This window comes from Nilaparvata lugens, chromosome 1 (genome assembly GCF_014356525.2).
Source record: "Nilaparvata lugens isolate BPH chromosome 1, ASM1435652v1, whole genome shotgun sequence".
Taxonomy (NCBI): domain Eukaryota; kingdom Metazoa; phylum Arthropoda; class Insecta; order Hemiptera; family Delphacidae; genus Nilaparvata; species Nilaparvata lugens.
In genome coordinates this window covers 64,429,352-64,450,690 of record NC_052504.1, presented here as the reverse complement: position 1 = coordinate 64,450,690, position 21,339 = coordinate 64,429,352, and the positions used below count along the sequence as shown (strand labels likewise).

General features: G+C 32.6%; 1 protein-coding gene across 5 annotated transcripts in view; it reads right to left on the bottom strand.

Annotated features, from left to right (window-relative positions):
- The window catches only part of LOC111046462 (transmembrane and coiled-coil domains protein 2), a 66,008-nt gene that overhangs the window by 28,239 nt on the left and 16,430 nt on the right, over positions 1–21,339 (bottom strand). For 2 of the 5 annotated variants that reach the window (XM_039439431.1, XM_039439437.1), the window contains exons 3-6: positions 18,068–18,180; positions 13,663–13,843; positions 5,912–6,068; positions 627–852 (exon numbers count right to left, since the gene is read on the bottom strand). In XM_039439431.1, the coding sequence (XP_039295365.1) occupies positions 627–852; positions 5,912–6,068; positions 13,663–13,824 (545 nt within the window). In that variant the 5' untranslated portion in view covers positions 13,825–13,843; positions 18,068–18,180. Of the gene's footprint in view, positions 1–626; positions 853–5,911; positions 6,069–7,192; positions 7,399–13,662; positions 13,844–18,067; positions 18,181–21,339 lie in introns of those variants that run through there. The other 3 variants (XM_039439417.1, XM_039439423.1, XM_039439443.1) reach the window with 2 other exon arrangements.

The following is a 21,339-nucleotide window of genomic DNA, read 5'->3' as shown; positions in this document are numbered from 1 at the left end:
TTACAATAGTGTACATGTTTATTTAATTCAACGCATTGAACTAGTAACTGAAAAAAGCATTTGAATGGAAAAATATAAGGATATTTACATTTTTCAACAATAATTCAACTAACTGTTGGAAATCAACATCAGTATATACTGAACTAACTAATAGCATCTCAATTATTGCAAAGCAATAACTTTCAAACATTCTGAATGCAAAGTATCGAAATTCAACAATAAACTTTACTTTGTACAAAAATATTCATCAAAAGACAACAAAACAAGCAGATGATGATTACAATAAAGTATAATACAATCAGTTGATGGATGCTAATTATGTAAAACAGCTTTTGGTGAATATATCTGAAGAAAAATTATATATTTCAAACTAAGATTCTTTTAAAATGAATTAATAATATACGAGTAGAAACACTGAATAGAATAAACGATCTCATACCAAAACAGCAATTAATGCAATTATCAAATCCGCTTTGTGACTTGGAGCCTAGAAAAGACCAAGATCAACAACTAAGCAAGCGACGTTAAGCTTGTAAATAAAAGCAAGTCATTCAAAAAGTAATAGAAAATTCTATGGTTGATAATTCATGAATGACGAACATTGAAATGAAGAATGAATCGCTTACTTGAGTCCTTGCCCCACATCTCTAAGAACCTCCCTTGTGTGTCGATGGCCGGAGATGCCATGATGTTCAAGTTCTCGCAGCTTTTTACTATAATTGTCTAGTTTCTTCTGAAGTTGGGATATACTCTGGGCAGATTTCTGGTTCTTCTTTTCGAAAACAGCTTTTATACGTGTCAGTTGTTGCTTATCAGCATTTGATGCTAGTTTCAGATACTCATTTACATTGTCTGTAAAATATATTTATCAACAATAACATCAACATTGCAGATAGATAGATTGTTATTCGAAATATATCACATTTATTTCTACATATATCAAGAATATTTGAGTTGATTGGATACTGCAGATTAACAATAAACTTAAGCGATTTCTAAGAACTTCCAGAAGTTATAATTTTGGATGAACAATTGGTGTTTATATTATCATCATCAATATTATTTGATTATGACATGTAATAGTCCAGTCAATATAGACATAAAAAAGGGGGTGAGCTTGCAATTTATATTGTAGTTCTGATTTTTTAATATATTATTTGGGTACATAAGAGAAGTCCAGAACCAATTTCTTCATGCAAAATTTCCTTGTGCTAGATACAGGGTGGCCCAAAAACCTCGTATTTTCGGCTCATTATCCAGTTTTCAGCTATTTCTGCCAAATCTCGTAATCGGACAGAAAAATTTGCTCTCGCCTTTTTTTTAGATTAAAAAATTCTGAATAAAATGAGATCATTCGGAACTCTCTATCTCCAATGAGTACTGAGCAATGATTTTTCAAAAATGAGTGAAATTTGAAGGAAAAATCAATTTTGATGAATTTTAGTTTTTGATCAACAATATGCACTTCATTTCAGTAGGCTATTAAGAAATGTGTTGAGAAATATGTTGCCTCTACACCAACTGAGAATGGTATTCTTAGCCTTAATACAGTCCATTGTGAGCTATGGAATCATTGGCTGGGGAAACTGTGCTTCTATTATGCAGCCACTAATTCTATTTCACAAAAAATATATAAAAATCTGTCTTAAAAAACCAATAAGATACCCTTCTGAATATATATATATATATATATATATATATATATATATATAGAGAGAGAGAGAGAGAGAGAGATTTCTGGTATTTGGTATACCACATCTTTTTGAATTTGAATTATTGAAGTTTATTTATTTGAGACCACATACCTTTCCTTCATCTGCGGTACACATGTATGGTACACGAAGACAACTTAGAGAACCCCTTGAGGAGCCCCGTCTTAGGACTACTGCAGCTGCAGATCATGCTTTTTCCAGGGGGCCCCGTTTATTCAATCAACTTCCTCTATCAATAGTCTCTGCACCAAGCTTCTCTATATTCAAAAATGGTGTCCGTTGTTTCTTTGAAATGAGGCAAAATTGAAGATTGATGTATAAGGCCTTTATGTTTACTTATTTCTCTCTATACAGGGTGTCCCAGATAAGGTGTAAACCCCGGCTACCATAGACTCTGCATGCAATTTGCACAAAAAATGTTCAGTAAAATTTTCTCCTATCGACCTTCGTTTTCGAGATATATCGATTTTTCGATATTTTTCAAGTAGGCGTACTTCCAGTCATTAAATCGTCAATATCTCAAGAACCATTGGTCTTGAGTCAATTTTAAGGACATTGTTGAAAAGAGGACAGAATTTTACATTGATTCGAGGTATAAAACATGCCAAAGTCAATTATTTAGTAATATTTTTTAGCGTTCACACTCAAACAAGATAAGTCTCGTTTTTAATAAAAAAATCGAATTTAAACTGAAATTCTGATTCGAGGATTTGAGCTAGACACCTGTATTCGGTCTCATTCGAAAGATAATCAAAAAAGGAAGTTTTTGCGCTATGAAAATTATTTCATACCCTGGAAAAAAATTGAGAAAAATGTGTCTGAAGTTTTCAAAAAAACTTCAAAAATCACTCTTTTTCAACTTTGACCGCTAAAAAATATTACTAAATAATTGACTTTGGCATGTTTTATACCTCGAATCAATGTAAAATTCTGTCCTCTTTTCAACAATGTCCTTAAAATTGACTCAAGACCAATGGTTCTTGAGATATTGACGATTTAATGACTGGAAGTACGCCTACTTGAAAAATATCGAAAAATCGATATATCTCGAAAACGAAGGTCGATAGGAGAAAATTTTACAAAAAACCTTTTGTTGCAAATTGCATGTAGAATCTATGGTAGCCGCGGTTTACACCTTATCTTGTACCTTATCTTGATTCTTAATTATGGTAAAATAATTTAATACGTGATAGTAGAGGTAAAAATAAGAAAAAAAGTTCTTATAAACATATATCCATAAACGCTTCATTAGCGAGCTATACAGGGTGAAAGATTTCGCCAGGAATTCAGTTCCTCTAGTGAAATACACTGATGGTGAATTGTTTGGGGACTAGTTTTTGGAAAACTTATAATGGATTCATATGGAAAAATATCTGAAAAATTGAATAAAACTAGTCTGGGAGCTGTAGTGTGAGTAGTTTTTGAGAAAAAAGTTGAAATATGCAAAAAATCTTAGTAGAAAAACACAGACTTCTACGTTTGATGCCCAATAACTTTCTTCAATGACCAGTAAACAAATAATTTTTCGCAATAAAAATTGTAGAGAATTTAATTCTGAAAAGAATCATGTTAGCTGTGTTAACTAAATTTGAATAAAAGTTGAATAAAATGTATTATTATGTAGTACATTACACCAAAAAAATTTACTGTTTCATGAGGAGAGAACTAATAACTCATAGGTTGTAGCTGATTGCAAATAAAACATGGATTTAAATAACAGCTGATTCATTTTGTTCTAAATAAGAAAATATTCAAAAGAAATTATCAACTGAAAGTTATTTTCAGAAATATTTTAGCTCACTGTTGAACAAAACAACAAACTGTAAGTTATGCCTACTGTAACCTCGCTGTGTTTTTTGTTTTTTTCCATTGCAGTTTAATGTCAATCAATCTATTATTTGGAGGATACTGAAAGAGCAACAATTACATTCATACCACCTCCAGAAAGTACATACTCTATTGCCACGAGACTGTATTCCCCGTGCTGGTATTTGCCGATGGTTTTTAGAAACACTTGTTAACCCAAACTTTTTAACCTTTTTAACGTTTCATTTACCGACAAGGCACACTTTACAAGAACAGCTATCGTTAACATCCACAATCAACATATTTGGGCAGATGAGAATCCTCATGCCATCAATCCTAATCGTCCACAACATCAGTTTTCAGTAAACATTCGGGCAGGAATCATAGGAGATCATCTACTTCTGTTCGAGCTTCCTCCCAAGCTTAATGGCATAATCTACTTGAACTTTTTGAGAGAGGAGCTATTCATCGTACTCGAAGATGTAACTCTTCAGTTGCGCCAAAACATTATTTGGTTTATGCATGATGGAGCTCCAGCACACTTCAGTGTTGCTGTTCGTGAACACCTGAATCACAGCTGAAAATTCCAAATCAATGGATAGGCCGAGGTGGGCCAGTACCATGGCCAGCTAGGTCACTAGACTTAAATCCTTTGGATTTTCATCTTTGGAGACACTTGAAAACCTTGGTATACAATATTCCGATTGATACCATTGAAGAACTCCGATTAAGGATTTTGAACGGAATACTTGAACGGGTCCGACAATCGATGAGAAGACGTCTGAACATATGCATTCAGAACAACGGAGGTCACTTTGAACATCATCTTTAGTCTTTTGGTATAAGTTAAATGTCATTCACATATGTTACATTCATATAAGAATCGAACTTTTCATAAAAAACCGAATATTTTATTTGCAATCAGCTACAACCTATGAGTTATTAGTTCTCTCCTCATGAAACAGTAAATTTTTGTGGTGTAATGTACTACATAATAATACATTTTATTCAACTTTTATTCAAATTTAGTTTACACAGCTAACATGATTCTTTTCAGAATTAAATTCTCTACAATTTTTATTGCGAAAAATTATTTGTTTACTGGTCATTAAAGAAATTTATTAGGCATCAAACGTAGAAGTCTGTGTTTTTCTACTTAGATTTTTTGCATATTTCAACTTTTTTCTCGAAAACTACTCACACTACAGCTTCCAGACTAGTTTTATTCAATTTTTCAGATATTTTTTCATATGAACCCAGCATAAGTTTTCCAAGAACTAGTTCCCAAATAATTCAGCATCGGTGTATTTCACCAGAGGAACTGAATTCCGGGCGAAATCTTTCACCCTGTATAGCTCGCTAATGAAGCGTTTATGGATATGTGTTTATAAGAACTTTTTTTCTTATTTTTAACTCTACTATCACGTATTAAATTATTTTACCATAATAAAGAATCACCCTGTATATAGAAATTGGCCATTTTTTGTGTATTGGAATATGGACTTAAGTACACTCAATAAATTTTTCATTTTTCGACCGAATTTGACTTAAGATGCATGATTTTGGACCGCCTTGACGAGCCGAGAAGAATGAAGTGTAGTACGATGAAATCTGAGCATTGCGTCGAAAGTTATAAGTGTTTGAAATTTTGATCCTTGAGGTGTCCTTAAGCGCGCCACTCCACTAGGAAATACTGAAATGAAGTGCATCTAACGGGTGATTGTTATAGAACATGATCTCATGAACTTACATCATTGTGCGAAATATCAATGTGAGGACAATGTAGTTGGTGATGACGGTTGAAGCTGAAAATTAGGTGTTTTTCACAATACAAGGAGCATTGTTGTCAGGTGTACCTGAAAATCTATTTGAGATAGAGCGCTCTCCCTGATTTCAGATTGTAGAGCACAAAAATACGCCCAGAGGGATTTTGAATTATACATCAAAATGTTAACAATCGGAAGATATTGTTGATCAAAAACTGAAATTCATCAAATTTGATTTTCCTTCAAATTTCACTCATTTTTGAAAAATCATTACTCAGTACTCATTGGAGATGGAGAGTTCCGAATGATCTCATTTTATTCAGAATTTTTTAATCTAAAAAAAAGGCGAGAGCAAAATTTCTGTCCGATTTCGAGATTTGGCAGAAATAGCTGAAAACTGGAGAATGAGCCGAAAATACGAGGTTTTTGGGCCACCCTGTATCTAGCACAAGGAAATTTTGCATGAAGAAATTGGTTCTGTACTTCTCTTATGTACCCAAATAAAATATTAAAAAATCAGAACTACAAAATAAATTGCATGCACCAATGTATATAGTGACGACTATAATGCTAATGAGAATAAATTCATGTGGAAAATATGTGGTCAATAAAGAAACATAGGCCTACCGTCTCTGGCTGTTTGTTCGCCACGAATTTGATTTCGCGTTTTTGTAATCTTGTGGTACATGTGTTCGATTGCTTGCCGAGTTTTCGTTTCTTCAGCATCTTCAACCATTTCTGCTGAGCCATTGGAAATGAAGGAAGAAGATGGACCGAATAAGTCCTGAAACAAAACAAATTTATAATTGCAAAACATCCAGCTTAATAAATAGCAGATTGATTTTTAATTGTAATATGATAGCATCAATATTGATAATTAGTACATGAAATGATATGTTACCATAAAGATGTTTTATAGAATATATATATTACAATCGTTTGAATACAAATTTCAATGTTAAATATTATTCAACTGTAAAGGAAAATTTATTTTTTCTTATTGCTTAGGCTATACAAAAGTGTGAGATAGACATTTACAAAGATCACATAACGCAGAGATAACATAAAAACAATGTGAGACAACCTAAAAAAACAGCCTAACATAAAAAACCCTGAAACAATACAGGCACGTCAGAACCAGATAGACTCTATCTCTATGTTGACTCTTTTTCACTGTTGAGGTACTCCTCTAAGGTAGTTCTAACGACTTCTTAGTACTTAGTAGATCCTTCACTTTTTTCTTAAATCTTTCTTTTGGAAGTTTTCTATTATTATTGAAAGCTGAGTAACATTACATACAAAAGCTGTTGAATTCAGTGAAAGTAATTATCACTATCAGAAATAACAATAATCAGTTCAAAAATTATCACTATAAAAACTATTTTTAATTGAATGCTAGTACGGTATTAATCTATAATATGATGAAGGAAAGAACACGTACGGGATAGAAAATTCACGAATGTCAGAACTACTGAACTGATTAACTTGAAATTTTACATGAAGATTCTTAATTTACCGAGGATGGTTATAGGCTTATTTTAAATTCTTCATGTTTTCATTACATCAAGTTTTCAGTTTGTCAAGTTTTTAATCAGACCCTTGCGGAGCACGGGTTACCTGCTAGTAAACAATAAAGGGGATAAGTACCTGACAGAAAAATAGTTGGAGGTTAGGAATATTGATTTAAAATTTATGTAATTTAAGATTAATGAAATGGGAATTTCAGAGGCGTGCATAACAAAATAAAATGTGTGGAGAATAAACATAAGATAACTGTTGATTCGGGAAATGCAATGCAATATAAAAAAACACTTTAATATTTCAACAACAAATACTAGAAGTAAATTGGCGTAATTGGCACATTAATTTCATGCTATCAACAATGAAATTCTATTACTATAACATTACCTTATACTCGTACTTGACCATGGACATAAGAAATTTAACATTTTTTAAACACGAGAAACAGAAGAGAAATCAATAGATTTCCATTATTTTGTAGCGAAGAATCATGGATAATTCGGTTATACTGTCTAATAGTGTGACTGCGATACATATCGGAAGAGCATGAGTCGAGAGGAAGATTGGTGTCAATGAATCCTAAACAAATATCCGAACGGACTATGGACTTGAAAACCACACACAAAAATTCGACACACGATGATAAGCGTACGATGAACACACCACAGTCACTACACACCACAGTCACTTGACGCATCAATGTGCTAATAGTATTTCTCAATTTTGACTTTATCTCTCAAACTAACTGTCAAATGAATATCATTATTGATATGAATTAAATATTTACATAAAAGATTCAATTGATATAGTCAAACATTCTTCAGGATCAACCAACTAGACGTTTACATAGTTCATTGTTGTAAGTTGAATACTTTCATGTTCACTTGTTTATTCACTTAATCAAAATAGTGTTATAGTTTGACAGTTTCTTTTACTTCAAAGCATCAATTTTAAATTCGATGTCATAGTTCTTACTGAAACTTGGATGGATGGAGTTGAATGCGCGGACCAGCTCGATGGGTATGCAATATTTCAAACGTCTACCCAATACAATCAGAATGATGGAATAGTAGTTTATGTGAGTTCGAGTTTGCTGTATTCTTGCTGTGAAGTGAATGTCGGAGGATTGCGGTGTCTTAATCTGGTTTGTGATAAGGATAATCAACGCTACAATTTACTTTGTGTTTATCGTTGTCACGGAGTTGACCTGGCTAGCTTTATCGATGGGTTGGGGGATAGATATCAAGAAAATAATATCAATCATAATAATAACAATATTGATAATCATCATCATCAACTTAATAATAATACAGTTATCCAGTTGATTGTTGGCGACATCAACTGCAATATTCTCGGCGACCAAATTAATAACATTAGCAGTAGGTACCTTGACACATTATATGAAGCTGGTTTCGTTTGCTGTATTGACGTACCAACTAGAGTAACAGCCAATTCATCATCTTGCATTGACCATTTATTTGTTAAACATCATGATACTAATTCCCTTTTCCCGTCAGTATTGAAGTATGATATCACAGACCATTATCCAATAGGTATAATTATAAAACAAAATATAATAAATAGGCCGGAAATTCGTTCAAATTATGACTATCAGAGAACAAACCTTGCAATATTTTCAAATCTTCTATCTGAACAGCCATGGGGCGAGGTCATTTCCTCGGATGACCCAAACACAAGTTCAACTAAATTTATTGAATTAATTCAAAGTGTGTATCAGCGTTCCACCTCGTCCCATCCGAGGAGGAGTGCTGATAAAAGACTGAAGCCCTGGATCACTTTAAGCCTTGTCAGGGCAATTAGAAAAAGAAATAATTTACACAGAGTAATTAGAAGACAGCCGTTTAATGTGCAACTGATAAATTATTATACCGAGTATCACCGTGTATTAAGCCGACTTCTTAAAACAACTAAAAAAGCTTACTATAAACAGAAAATATTTGAATCAACTAACAACCCTAAACAATTTTGGAAAACAATTAATGAAATATCTGGTTCAAATAACAATAAAACTCCTTTTCCAGTACAAAATTTCTTAAGCTCATGCTCCAGTGATAACCATACATTAAATTCCTCACTAGATATTGCCAATGACTTCAATACATTTTTTGCTAACATAGGAGCTGATCTAGCTCAAAAAATAAGACAAAATAATGCCAATATCAGAACAATTCCATTTACACCACCTGACTCTGAATCCAGATTTATTCTTAGAGAGGTTTCAGAACAGGACGTTCGCCAATGTGTGATGGGAATTCGGGGAGGCTCTGCCCCTAGCTGTGATGATATTCCCGCTAACTAGATAAAAAATAATATTGATATTCTTTCACCCCGCTCTGCCACATCATAAATTGTAGTTTCAGAACAGGAATTTTCCCTGCTTTGTTTAAGCTTGCCAAAGTAATCCCTCTCCACAAGTCAGGTAGTAAAGTTGACCTTAATAATTACCGTCCAATATCATTACTTAGTATTTTCTCAAAAGTTATTGAAAAATGTTTTAAAAAACAATTAACTAGTTACATAAAAACTAACAACCTACTCACTGAGTTTCAATTCGGCTTCAGGGACGATTGCAACTCAGAAAACTGCTTTTATCGCTTAAGCGACTTTTTGAGGGTGGGTATTAATAATAATAAATACATTCTTCATCTATTTGTTGACCTCACCAAGGCTTTTGATTCTATAGACTGCTCCATCTTGATGAGAAAACTGTATAAATATGGTATTGCTGGGATAGCTCATTCATGGATCAATAGCTACTTGTCTGAGCGTAAACAGATTGTGAGTATCAACAATACATATAGTAATGTTCAGGGAATAGACTATGGAGTAGTCCAGGGTAGTACCCTTGGTCCGGTTCTATTTCTCCTGTACATTAATGACATAATTGAAAGCAATATTATGGGGAAAATTTTGTTATTTGCTGACGACACTGCTGTGTATTTTGAGGGGGCTAGCTGGAGAGAAGTGTACAGGACCGCAAATAGTGGTGTAGTGAGACTGAAAAAGTGGCTTGATAGCAATATCCTTAGTATGAATATTAGTAAAACCAAAGTCATGCCTATTTTTCTTCACAAAAAAACGTGCCCCACCTCCCCAGTTGGATCTTAAACTTCACGTGTGTGGTTGTGAGTGGGATGTTGAATGTGACTGTAGGTGAATTGAGTCTGTAAATGAAATAAAATATCTGGGTATCATTTTTGATAATAGACTGAGTTGGATGCAGCACATAGCCTACTTGAAAAATAAGTTGAGAAAGTTGATCTTCGTTTTCTCTAAATTACATGGTATCCTCAATGTTAAAGAATTAAGAATGGTATATTTTTCATTTGCTCAGTCCATCATGACATACGGTATTATTGCATGGGGCGGTGCATGTGATGTATACATTAAAGAATTATCTATAACTCAGAAAGCAATTATCAAGGCTGGACTAGGTCTGGAAAGGACTTATTCATCAGATCTCTTGCTCAATTTTTTCAATGTTCTCTCTATAAAAAAACTTTTCATCAAATCTGTTATGACCTATGCATTTAAAAATAAGATTGTTTTCAATAATTCCTCTCAACACAATTACCTGACCCGCGGCTCATATCTCCATCATTCTGGTGTTTCACGTAATATGAGATCTGTCTGCGACAGAAATGTGACATATCTGGTTCACGTAATTCTGCGGAATGCACCTTTGTTTGTTAGTCAGCCGGGGGAATGCTCAATATACCAATACAAAAGAGTATTGCGGGGGTGGTTATCTGCCTTAAATAACGACGAATGTGATCTGATTTTGAGATCTGCGTACGTCTAGCCCCGCTGCGCGCAAACGCGGTTGGTTAAACTCCAGGCTTACGCTTCAAATTATTCTACTGTAGACCTATATTCTATACAAATTTTATTCCTCTATATATTTATTATTTTGAGCTTCCAATTTTCTTCTTCTCTACCTCCATCAGTAATCAACCAATGAATTTAAATGCATTTAACAGCCATTTTAGAATGTTGGTGTGTGTGTATGTGTGTGGTGTGTGTGTGGCTGTCTTCCCCCTCCCTGTATGTGTGAGTTGTATGTGTGTAGTTGTGCTACAATATTTCTATGATTGAATAATAATTTCTATTATCTAACATATCATAATTCAATTTACTTCTTTATTTAAGTTATTCTTTTCATTACAATACAATGTACCTAGCCAAATCTAATTTCCAGGAATTTCTCTCAAGTTATAATTATTTAAATAATGTAATTACGAACTCAAACAACTCACAAACAGACCTGCGTGTCCATGTGAGTGTTGTTTCAATTATATCTTTTTATATATTGTTTATACTGTAAATGCTGGAAACAAATAAATTTGATTTGATTTGAATGAATGTTCATGTTCACTATTATTTTGTAAATATGTTCTTAAGAATAAATAAATTTGAATTTGAGTTATCCTCATAGATCAATAAGAATAGAAAAATTGTTATTTTTGAAAAATGGCAATAAAACTTTTCTTATAACTTATAATAATGACTTACAACAATCTATATTTGGATTTGTTGTGGCACAGCAAATTCGGATAATAAGCTAACAAGCGATGAGATAAAGACGGATCATTGCAATTTTATGAATTTTAAGATCAAGTTACAATTTGAACCACGTGGACACGTGATAGAACAGGTTACAGGTTCAAATAAATATTCATACACACAAGTTAATTGCTTCCGGTAACCTACCTGCAGTAACTGGAAAGTCTATTGGAATCGTGAAAACAAGGCATAACGGATGACGGCTAGTGACTGACATGTAATGCAATGTACTAAAGTAAATGTAATGTAATGTTAGTTACTGTCATGAAATTAATGTTATCTATAGTAAGAAATCTCAGAGAGCGATTCCCATGATCAGTGATCACACATAAGGTGGGGTCGAATTGTCGAGATTCTACATTTAGTATCTGTTATTTATTGATGGTATTTATATTTTTAGTAAGAATACTGCTATTGTCACTATTGATTACTCTAAAGCTGCCTACAAACTTGAACGTCACGAATAAGCGCAATTTACTTTTTATCAGTTGATCATATCTGTATTTGCAGGTTGTGATTAACAACCTGTTTTCAACTTGCATTAGTTTGTTTATTAATTGTATAAGTTTATTTGATATTTACTCAGTTCAATTTTGTCATCACTACATTAAAACATCTAATCATTCATCCAGTTTTATTCAACCTATTTTATCATAGGTAATCCACAAACCAAATTTCCTATATTGGTGTCCCCGACGTGATCGACAGCAAGCTTTTTCGCATAATATTTCTCGTGAGTAAAGTTACCTAGATACGCTATCCACTAAGATGGATGAAGAACAAATTTCTGCTCGACGTGAACAGTTTACAAATCACATATTACAACATCAATTGGCTAACTTTTGCCGAGAATCTAAAACTCTAAAAATTATTTTTAAAACTTTGTTAACCCATAAAAACTTTTCAAATATTCATTAAATTTTGCATTGAACACTTTCAAGTTTGTTTTTGAACATTTTTAAAAGGTGGATAGAAAGTTTCATTTTTTACAAAAATAGAATTACATTTATGAAGAATGAATCAAGTAGTGAACATAATAAAAAGAAAACACTTTTTGAATACCGCCAAACATCTGGATTGAGAGAACAATATTTCTTGATGAATGACAGTACTTCAGGAACGGGAAAGATGAGTAAACATCCAAGGATGAAACACTTGGTTTATTTACTAATGCTTCTAACCACTCAGTTGGAGAATGCTTACAACTGGTTGAAGGCGTATGGCAACCTCTTGCTTTCTTTTCAACAAAAAAATTCTTTGGAAGAAAGTTGCTGGCCAGTATACTATGGCAACCTCTTGCTTTATTTTCAAGAAAAAATGATCTTTGAAAGAAAGTTTCTGTTTATCTAGCGGTACAGCATTTTCGCCACCCCTTAGAAGGACATCCCTTCACTATCTACACAGACCACAAGCCTTTAGTCTATGCTTACCAACCAATCAACTCCACAAGCTCAACCAATCAACAATCAACCAATCAACTTCCACCAATGCAACTCAACCAATTATCATTCATGTCTGAGTTTTCGATGGATATACAATATGTCAAAGGTGCCCAACTTCAGAAGATAACACCAGAGAATTCTTCTCTATCATTGGAACGTGTACCCATTCCTGGATCACCACTTACTGTGCTCTGTGATGTATCTTCACATTAAGGATTAATGGTAAACCCGCTAAGGTTTCCATTGACCGGGTGAAGCCAGCATAAGACGACTAGCCAGCATAGCCATCCTTCAAGACGACTCACCTCAGCCTTCCCACCCTGTTCCAGGTAAAAAGTGAGCTTCAAAATATCGGATGGCCAAATCGTCTGCCCGGGGGGTGGGGGGAGGAATGTGGCGAATCATCAGATATTTGCCACCTGTGACCTGTTTTCAACTTGCATTAGTTTGTTTATTAATTGTATCAGTTTATTTTATATTTTCTCAGTTCAATTTTGTCATCACTACATTAAAACATCATCATTCATCCAGTTTTATTCAATCTATTTTATCATAGGAAATCCACAAACCAAATTTCCTATAGATATAAGCGTAAAATGCTAAATGTAAAATGCGCTTGTTCGTGGCGCGCAGTCTGTACGCATCTTTACATATCGTGGAAGAGGAGGCTCTTATTGCCTAAACGTCGCTTGTAATGTTTAAAGCGTGAAATTAAGGCATCTCTCTATCTTTCAATTTCTACGACAGTCCACATATAGGTTATGTTATGTGACATCTTTTGAAGCAAGAACTTGCACTCAAATCTGAAATGAATGGAGGAATGCTAGTTACCGGATCATCGTCGACACTGGAGGGATCATCGTTGGCGGTGGCACTGACATTGGCGCCTGGGGCGTCGGCCCTCGGGTGAGGCAGCAGGCCAAGTGCCACATTTGCGTCGGCCGAACTGCCTCGCTCGTGCCTTGTTGTGTTCGGCGACTTGCACCTACTCATCGCACTGCTCTCCACGCTCCTATCTCACACACAACACAACACCATCAATGGCTGAATACAATATCACGATAAAAACATTCTGTAGCTGCTGCTTTTAACAAGGATTTGTCAAAATAAATTAACTCTACATAGATGTAGATCATTTCATATGAATGTGCAATAAACTCAAGGTATCCTAGGTAATAGGTCTAATATCAAGCTGGCTCATCACTCAACAAAATGTTGTTTTTATATAAGACAGCGCGATATTATAAATATCTTTTATGAATAGTAAGCCAACTGAATGTACATTTTAGATAGAGAATTCGAATATGAAAATTTGAAAATAGTTTTCTGGGAATTGTTCATGATACGATTCCTAAGTAAGCTGATTAATTCTAATTTTTAAATCAAAATTTGAGACCAGCATTTGAAAACAGTCTTCAACATAACGTTTATGACTTATGAACTAGCAGTTTCATTCTAAATTATAAAATGGATTCAAGTCATTAATAAGTACAGTAAAATGGTAAAATAATGTTTGGTAGAATAATATGATGAATCAAATCATTAAAAGTTATTATAAATTGAAAAATATCAATATCATAGTATCAATTGAATGTGTGAATTTAGCACAATAATATTTTATACAATTAATAATATTGCCAAGAATTGATTAACATTTATTAGCTGCAGACAAGAGAAACAACGTACTGAATACCAATTGGAAGCCTATCGATTAGTCATTAGTTGGGCTGAATACTGCAAGCGATAACCTCAGGATTCTGCGACCTAAGATCTTGGAAAACTCTTCAAGATTAGGCTGTTTTTTATCAAATGAAACGTTTTTTTAGTATAATTTTACTTCTAGTAATTACTAAAAATAAATGAGAGAAATGAATTAGTATACAAAGGTAAACTTATACTGAATCTCACTTTCCAAATGGGCTGCATAACAACAAATACTAGAAATTTACACAAGAATATTATGGAAGCATTAAAATGAACTTCAAGGATATTTTATGAATTATTAAATACAATTAGTTGAAAATTTGAATAGTGTTTCGCATGGGAATATTTTAACTAAACAGAATAGCATATCAAATTAGAATGGTCTTTTTGACAAACTAGATTAGTTGATTGTAAAATGTAGTAAATTATTATAAATTACATTCCAGAGAATTTCACAGAATGGATACCACTGAAGAACATAATATACCGGTACACACTTTACACAAACACAGTACATACAATATACAATAGTTCATTGGAAAAATATATATTTCAAACCACATTGAAAAAAATGCACCGTATTTTACTTTTGAATCGATAAGCATGCAACATCAATTCTTCAATTAATACGTGATTCACACAGTTGGAAAATTTCAAGCTAAAAATTGTTAATTCAAGTTCAAGAATTCTTTATTCATTTATAATCTTGAAAGCTTATCAAAATAAAATATAAATATCCATTGAACAATTTTAACTCACTGTTATGAAAACATAGATTTTCGTATCAAGATTTGTAAATTGGAAATCATTCATTAACATAATAAATTTAGAATGGGATGATCAAGCCATCATCAATAAAATGGACTATGGTTGGATAAGTGACTGAATACGCGTTGTTTTCTATTTCAGATTATCCAGGTTTTTTCACAATTGATTAGGTTTCTATAGCTTTCGTTAAGAGTCCTTTCATGAGTTGAAATTCTCCTAATTCTTCAATTTTAGTTCAAATTCTATTGGTTCATGTAATAAAACGATTTGAAATTAAATAGAGGATGTCAGAAATCCAAATTAGTTTGATGATTGGTACATAACGATCAAGCAAAATCTGAGAAACCAACTCACAGCAATTTGATTAAGAATGACATTTTCAGTTAGCGCCGACATAGCATAGTATTGTTTATTACGTTGAAAAAAATTCAGAAATATGGAAGATGTATAGGCTAACGTTTTGGCTTTGAAAAAAGTCTTTATGAAGAATATTTATGAGAAGGAGAATGTATAAAATAATATTGCAAACTCTATCTTAAGTGCTCCGTTCTAAATAAAAAAACGTAACGCGTGGTGAGAAAAAGCAATTGTCACATTCAAATTCAAATTTCAAATTCAATGCAAAGATTAACTTAAAAAACATCTACTCGAGGTCTACTGGATTGAAAGTCCAGCTAATTATAGAAAAAATGTTTCGTGTCAAGCTCCGAGATGGTAAATTGTAATAAATCAACATAAATTAGGGAGAGGTATTTGCAACTATGAGAAACTAGGAAAAATAAAGAATATATCAAATTAAGATAAAATTTTCAATAATAATTTAAGAGTAAGTGAGACGTTAAAACTGAGCACCTTACTAGAATGTTTTGCTCAGAACCCTACGAATCTGCCTTTGATCTCTCTAGTTATATTTATCATAAAACCATAATATCACATTCGAGCTATGTAAGAGTTCAAGAACATTTATATTATCAAGGGGTTATAATTAAAAATGCATTATATAGCATTGATTATGGATCATAATTTCGATGGAATTTCTGTTATATAATCGTGATTAGATTTATCAATGAACGTCACAGATTTTATATAATATATTTACGAACTGAATGAGTAATACAATTTTCACTTTATGATAATTCAATAATTGGAAGTAGCAGCTTCCTTTCGAAAAGTCTACAGGGTGATAACTTGGATCATGCCAAAAATATTTCCACGCCATCAAAATCTTGAGGATTGAAAGAAAAAATAAATCTTTATCTTTATTGCAGTTTGAAAATTCCTTGGAACAGGATATTTCGTTTCAAGATTTTGTATTCGAAAATTATTTCAATATTCTATGCAAAAGGTTATATATGAAAGGTTTCATATGAGCTGAATGGTAAAATTATTTTCCAAAAACGATGTAATAATGAATTTCAGCTAGATATTTTAGACTAGGTGCTGGTTGCATAAAAGCCGGTTAAGTTTTAATCGTAATTAATGCCAGGAGAACCAATCAATCAAAGAAGCCGTCTTTTCAAAAAAGCCTTTTCGCCACACTGCACAGAAAGCAGCTGTTTTCCAGTCCCTAAGTAGATCTGAATGACATTGTTTGCAGACGACTCTCGTCTGACGTCAGAAGAGGTTTCTTTCCGGCTAGGCCGGAGGCCTAGGCTAGGAGTACACTTTCCAGCCGCTAACATGGAACTAAGAAAGGTGATCAAAAAACTTTTCATTATTTGTGATCATTATTCAATAATTAAAACATTTATAATAATAATCATCCTATTGTCATTTGAAACAATAAAAAAGTATAAACTCAACTTCCCACATAACTGAACATCATCTTTTAGGTTATTTAGACAAATCAGAATAAAAAATAAAAATACTTGGACAATTTCCTGATATTCAGATTACCTCAGATTTGCTAGAGCTATCACCTTCCACTTCTGCTTTCGGAAGTGCTAAGTTAACAACTATTCTCATATATATATATATATATACGTTGTTCATTTTTGTGTGTGGCGAAAAATAGCGTTCGCACCACGGGCAAAAATGTTTTTCCGGCTCTCAATCTTTTCTAGTCCTCGGACTTGAAAACCGATTTCGAGCCGGAAAAATCTCATTTTCTGCTCTAGGTGCGAAATATACCATTTCTGATTGGTTCTCGTGAAATTAACCACAAATAAAATTCTACCGCTTTTGTGCAACCGGGCCTTAGACTACTATCCTACTGTACACATAGGCCTACTTGATAGTTAAGTGATAGTTATTGAAGGTTTGCTCTGAGATTCGTTTCAAAATTGATTTCAAGGGAGTACAGAATTTTGAAAAATCTTGGGTTGAAAAATGAAAGCAGGAAGATCCTAGAAATGAATTAGAGTTTTTAAAATGTTCAAATACTCTACTGAGTAACACATTCCAAACCTCCAAAAATGTTAATACGCACAAGAAATACACAATGACAGAAAACACTGATGCAAAAGAAAAATATTGAGAATACTCTTGGAAGTAATCTTAGAATAATGAAAGAGAAGAAAGTTATTCATATTTTATAGATACCACTCTCACGTAGATTGGATAGTACAATACAAGGAGGAAGCAAACCTGTATTAGAAACATGCTGATTATATTCACATCGAGAGTTATTCTTATGGAAGAGATATTATTGTTTATTTGAAGTCAGTTAACATAGAGTAGATGTTAGTTTACAATAGTAGATCAGTTTCTACAAAAAATGTTCACCAACTAATACATGCATAAAACTGCAGTGGGTGGAGCTTACTTATGATTTAAAGGTAACCTTTTGGAGAGAGAACATTGAGTTAACTTTGCTGACTGGAAGAGATAAATCCATTAGCACCATGTTATCCTGTTCAATCGCATAGAGCATGTTACCTATAGTGGGAAGATTCAAGTCTTTGAATTAAAACAAAACACATACCAATATTAATAGGTTATTCAAACTTGAAACAGCTATTAATAAACACAAAAACAAACATATGGAAAACCATTCATATTAATGAACAAACAGGTAAAAGAGGAAATCAGATTCAATGCAATTTCATTTGTAGAGAATTATTTAAAATGCTTCATACCTCAACAATGTTGAAACTGGATTAAAAATTCAAGTAGATTTGAACATACTAAGATTAAAAAATTAAGTGCATGTGAATCCACTTCATTCGAATAGGAATTTTTATTGAATTAGCATGCTATAGGAATGTCAATGCACTGAAAACGTGAATAGAGGGTCGTCGTAATGATAATTATTGTTCCTTTTTTTAATTTTGTGCGGGAAAAATTGCCGAAATAATTCCAATGAATTATTGATATAATCAGAGAAAAATAATAGCCGATAATAATTATCAGAATAAAATTTTAGTTTGTAAGAATATTAATCTCATAGAGTTGTAGAAAAATATCCAATTACAATATTTAATGTTACATTAATGATACAAATAATACAATAATACATAAAAATTCAAATTTAGAAACTATATTTCCTAGTTTATGAACAAAATATTCAACAGATAATACAAATTTCATGCAAATGTTCAATAAAAAGTTAACGTAATTATGAAATTAAATTAAAAAAATAAATAAAATTTATGAGCTGTGAGATCAACTTCTTATATGAAGAGCATTAGACATATTTTTGAATTAAGAATTAGGAAATAATGAGTTGTTAAGTAAATTATTGTTGGAGATTTAGGCTGTATAGTTTAGGTTATTTTTTGAGGGTAATAATTTCTCTAGGTTTTGGTTATATTGTGTTTAGGTATTTTTATAAATCATATCATAAACAAGAACGATGTTATTTAGACTAGATACTGTATATTAGTTGATGACAAGATCCGAGCGACTTTTAGCCAACAACTCACTGGCAGTCTTACAATTACGCTCAACAACTAAATCGAAAAAAGTTGTAATATTTCATTCGCCAACTGATAAGAAAACCAACATACCGCAGATAGATAGATATTTATTTCATTACTCAATCACAATATCAATATCACAATAATATTATGTGAAAACTGTTACTGTACTTCATTTGCCAACACCTAGATTACTTTACCAAATCGCGATAAGCAGTTTATCGCCTGAAAACTGAAATAATTAAGTATTTATGAAATCGAGGTAATATTACGAGCTCTTAATATTTTAGTACAGAGAAAATGACCTACATCGTATTTGGTTTGAAATATACACACGAATGAGACCAAGAATCAATGCTATAGGAATAGAGTTTATTGAGACAGTTTCCTAATATGTACTATCAAAGGAAGCAAATCAACTAGGAATAAATATTGAATGTTCCTGCAATCCTAATAACTGAGTAAATAAAACTGGATTACAACGTGATTCCATTAATGAAGGTTCAGGATGTGGGACCAGTATACAAGTGGGACCAGAAACTATTTCAAGGTCTAGTTTGACTGGTCTGCTTTTTATCACTAAAGACGTGTATTTTGAAGATGAGAGGACAATTTCAGTATGCAGACGTTATGTATACGAGAGGTAGTATAAGAGCCGTTATGTATACGATGTGAAGCACGTGACGCAATTTATTAATATGTTAATGTCGCTAAACTTTTGAAATCAATAAATTAGCAGTCAGTAGGCCTAGCACTCATCTCTTCGGATCCCAAAGTGTTCAAGTTACTACTAACAGTGAGATTCACTTCTAACTGACAGTATTACTTATAAATAGCATCAATTTTCCCCATTCAAAAAAGCTGACAGTATAAAGTGGATCTCACTATAGTTTTGATTAGTTGCTTCAAGTTGTCCTAGAAAATGGGCATGAACAATAACTGGTTTTTAATTGAGTTTTTATAAGGGAATCTATTATAAGTAGGCCTATCAATTCGCCAGACCAGAAGTCAAATTATGGAACCGGTTATAACTTCTTTTGTATGATTTTTAATACAGTTCAGAGATTTGGCAAAATGATACAAGATAAGACAAAATTCTGTTCAAGTTTTTTTGAACAATCAGAAGAGCAGATTCTACTGAAACCTTTCACGTTGAAACAAAGTGAAAACTAATATTTATAACATTACAATAATAATTATTATAGAAAGACCATACGTTATGTTCATTTACCATTCAAGAGAATCAAGAAAGGTACGTTTTTGGATGAAATTAATAATTTGCATTTAAGAAATTTTAAACGTCAAAATTACAAATTCCAAAATTGAATATTGAAAACCGTAAAGATCAATGATTTCATTTATTTCTATAGGGAGAAAATTGTTAATATAAACAATAATGGATCAATTTATTCAATCATTTTATTCTCAAATTGAAGATATTTTGTTTTACTTATACTTGGTAAAGCCATTTTATTATTTCTTATGTTTATCATTCATTTATTTGAATCATTATTATATAATTTTCTTTTAAAAGCCCCACACGGACTTTTCAGGGCTCATTATATCACAAGTGGGTGAAAAGTCTGAGAACGGCTTAATAATCAATAGGAAGGTGGTGATGCGATTTGCGATTTGCGATACATCATTTCGATACGGAATTTCAAGAAAAATGTATACATTTCTGATTTGTATCGTATTGATTAATAATGTTAATATCTTCGAAACGGTTTGAGATATCGATGTGCGGTTTTCGCTATTCATTTTTCTTGAAATTCCGTATCGAAATCATGTATCACATCACCACCTTCATATTTAAAAAATAAATTTGCATTCAAAATGGCGGACAAGATTTTCAAAGTCACAGTAAAGTAGTATTTTCAATTTCAGTAGAATCCCCAATCAAATCCACCGTCAAATTACCGTTGTGTAAGAGATATTAAGCCGTTCTCGGACTTTTCACCCATCCTGTATATTTGTTTTTGATATGGTTCTTGTAATGTATTATTGAAGAATGTAAAATGTGTTTTTCATCACTAGATTTGAAAATAATAAAGCAGCTCTTTTATTTGGGTGGCAATTTCAAATTTTGAAGAATATTTGAACGCAATAAGATGTAACGATTGCTATTTTCCGATTGAGAAAAATGAGTTTTATGATAGAGACAATAATAGTCAATGCG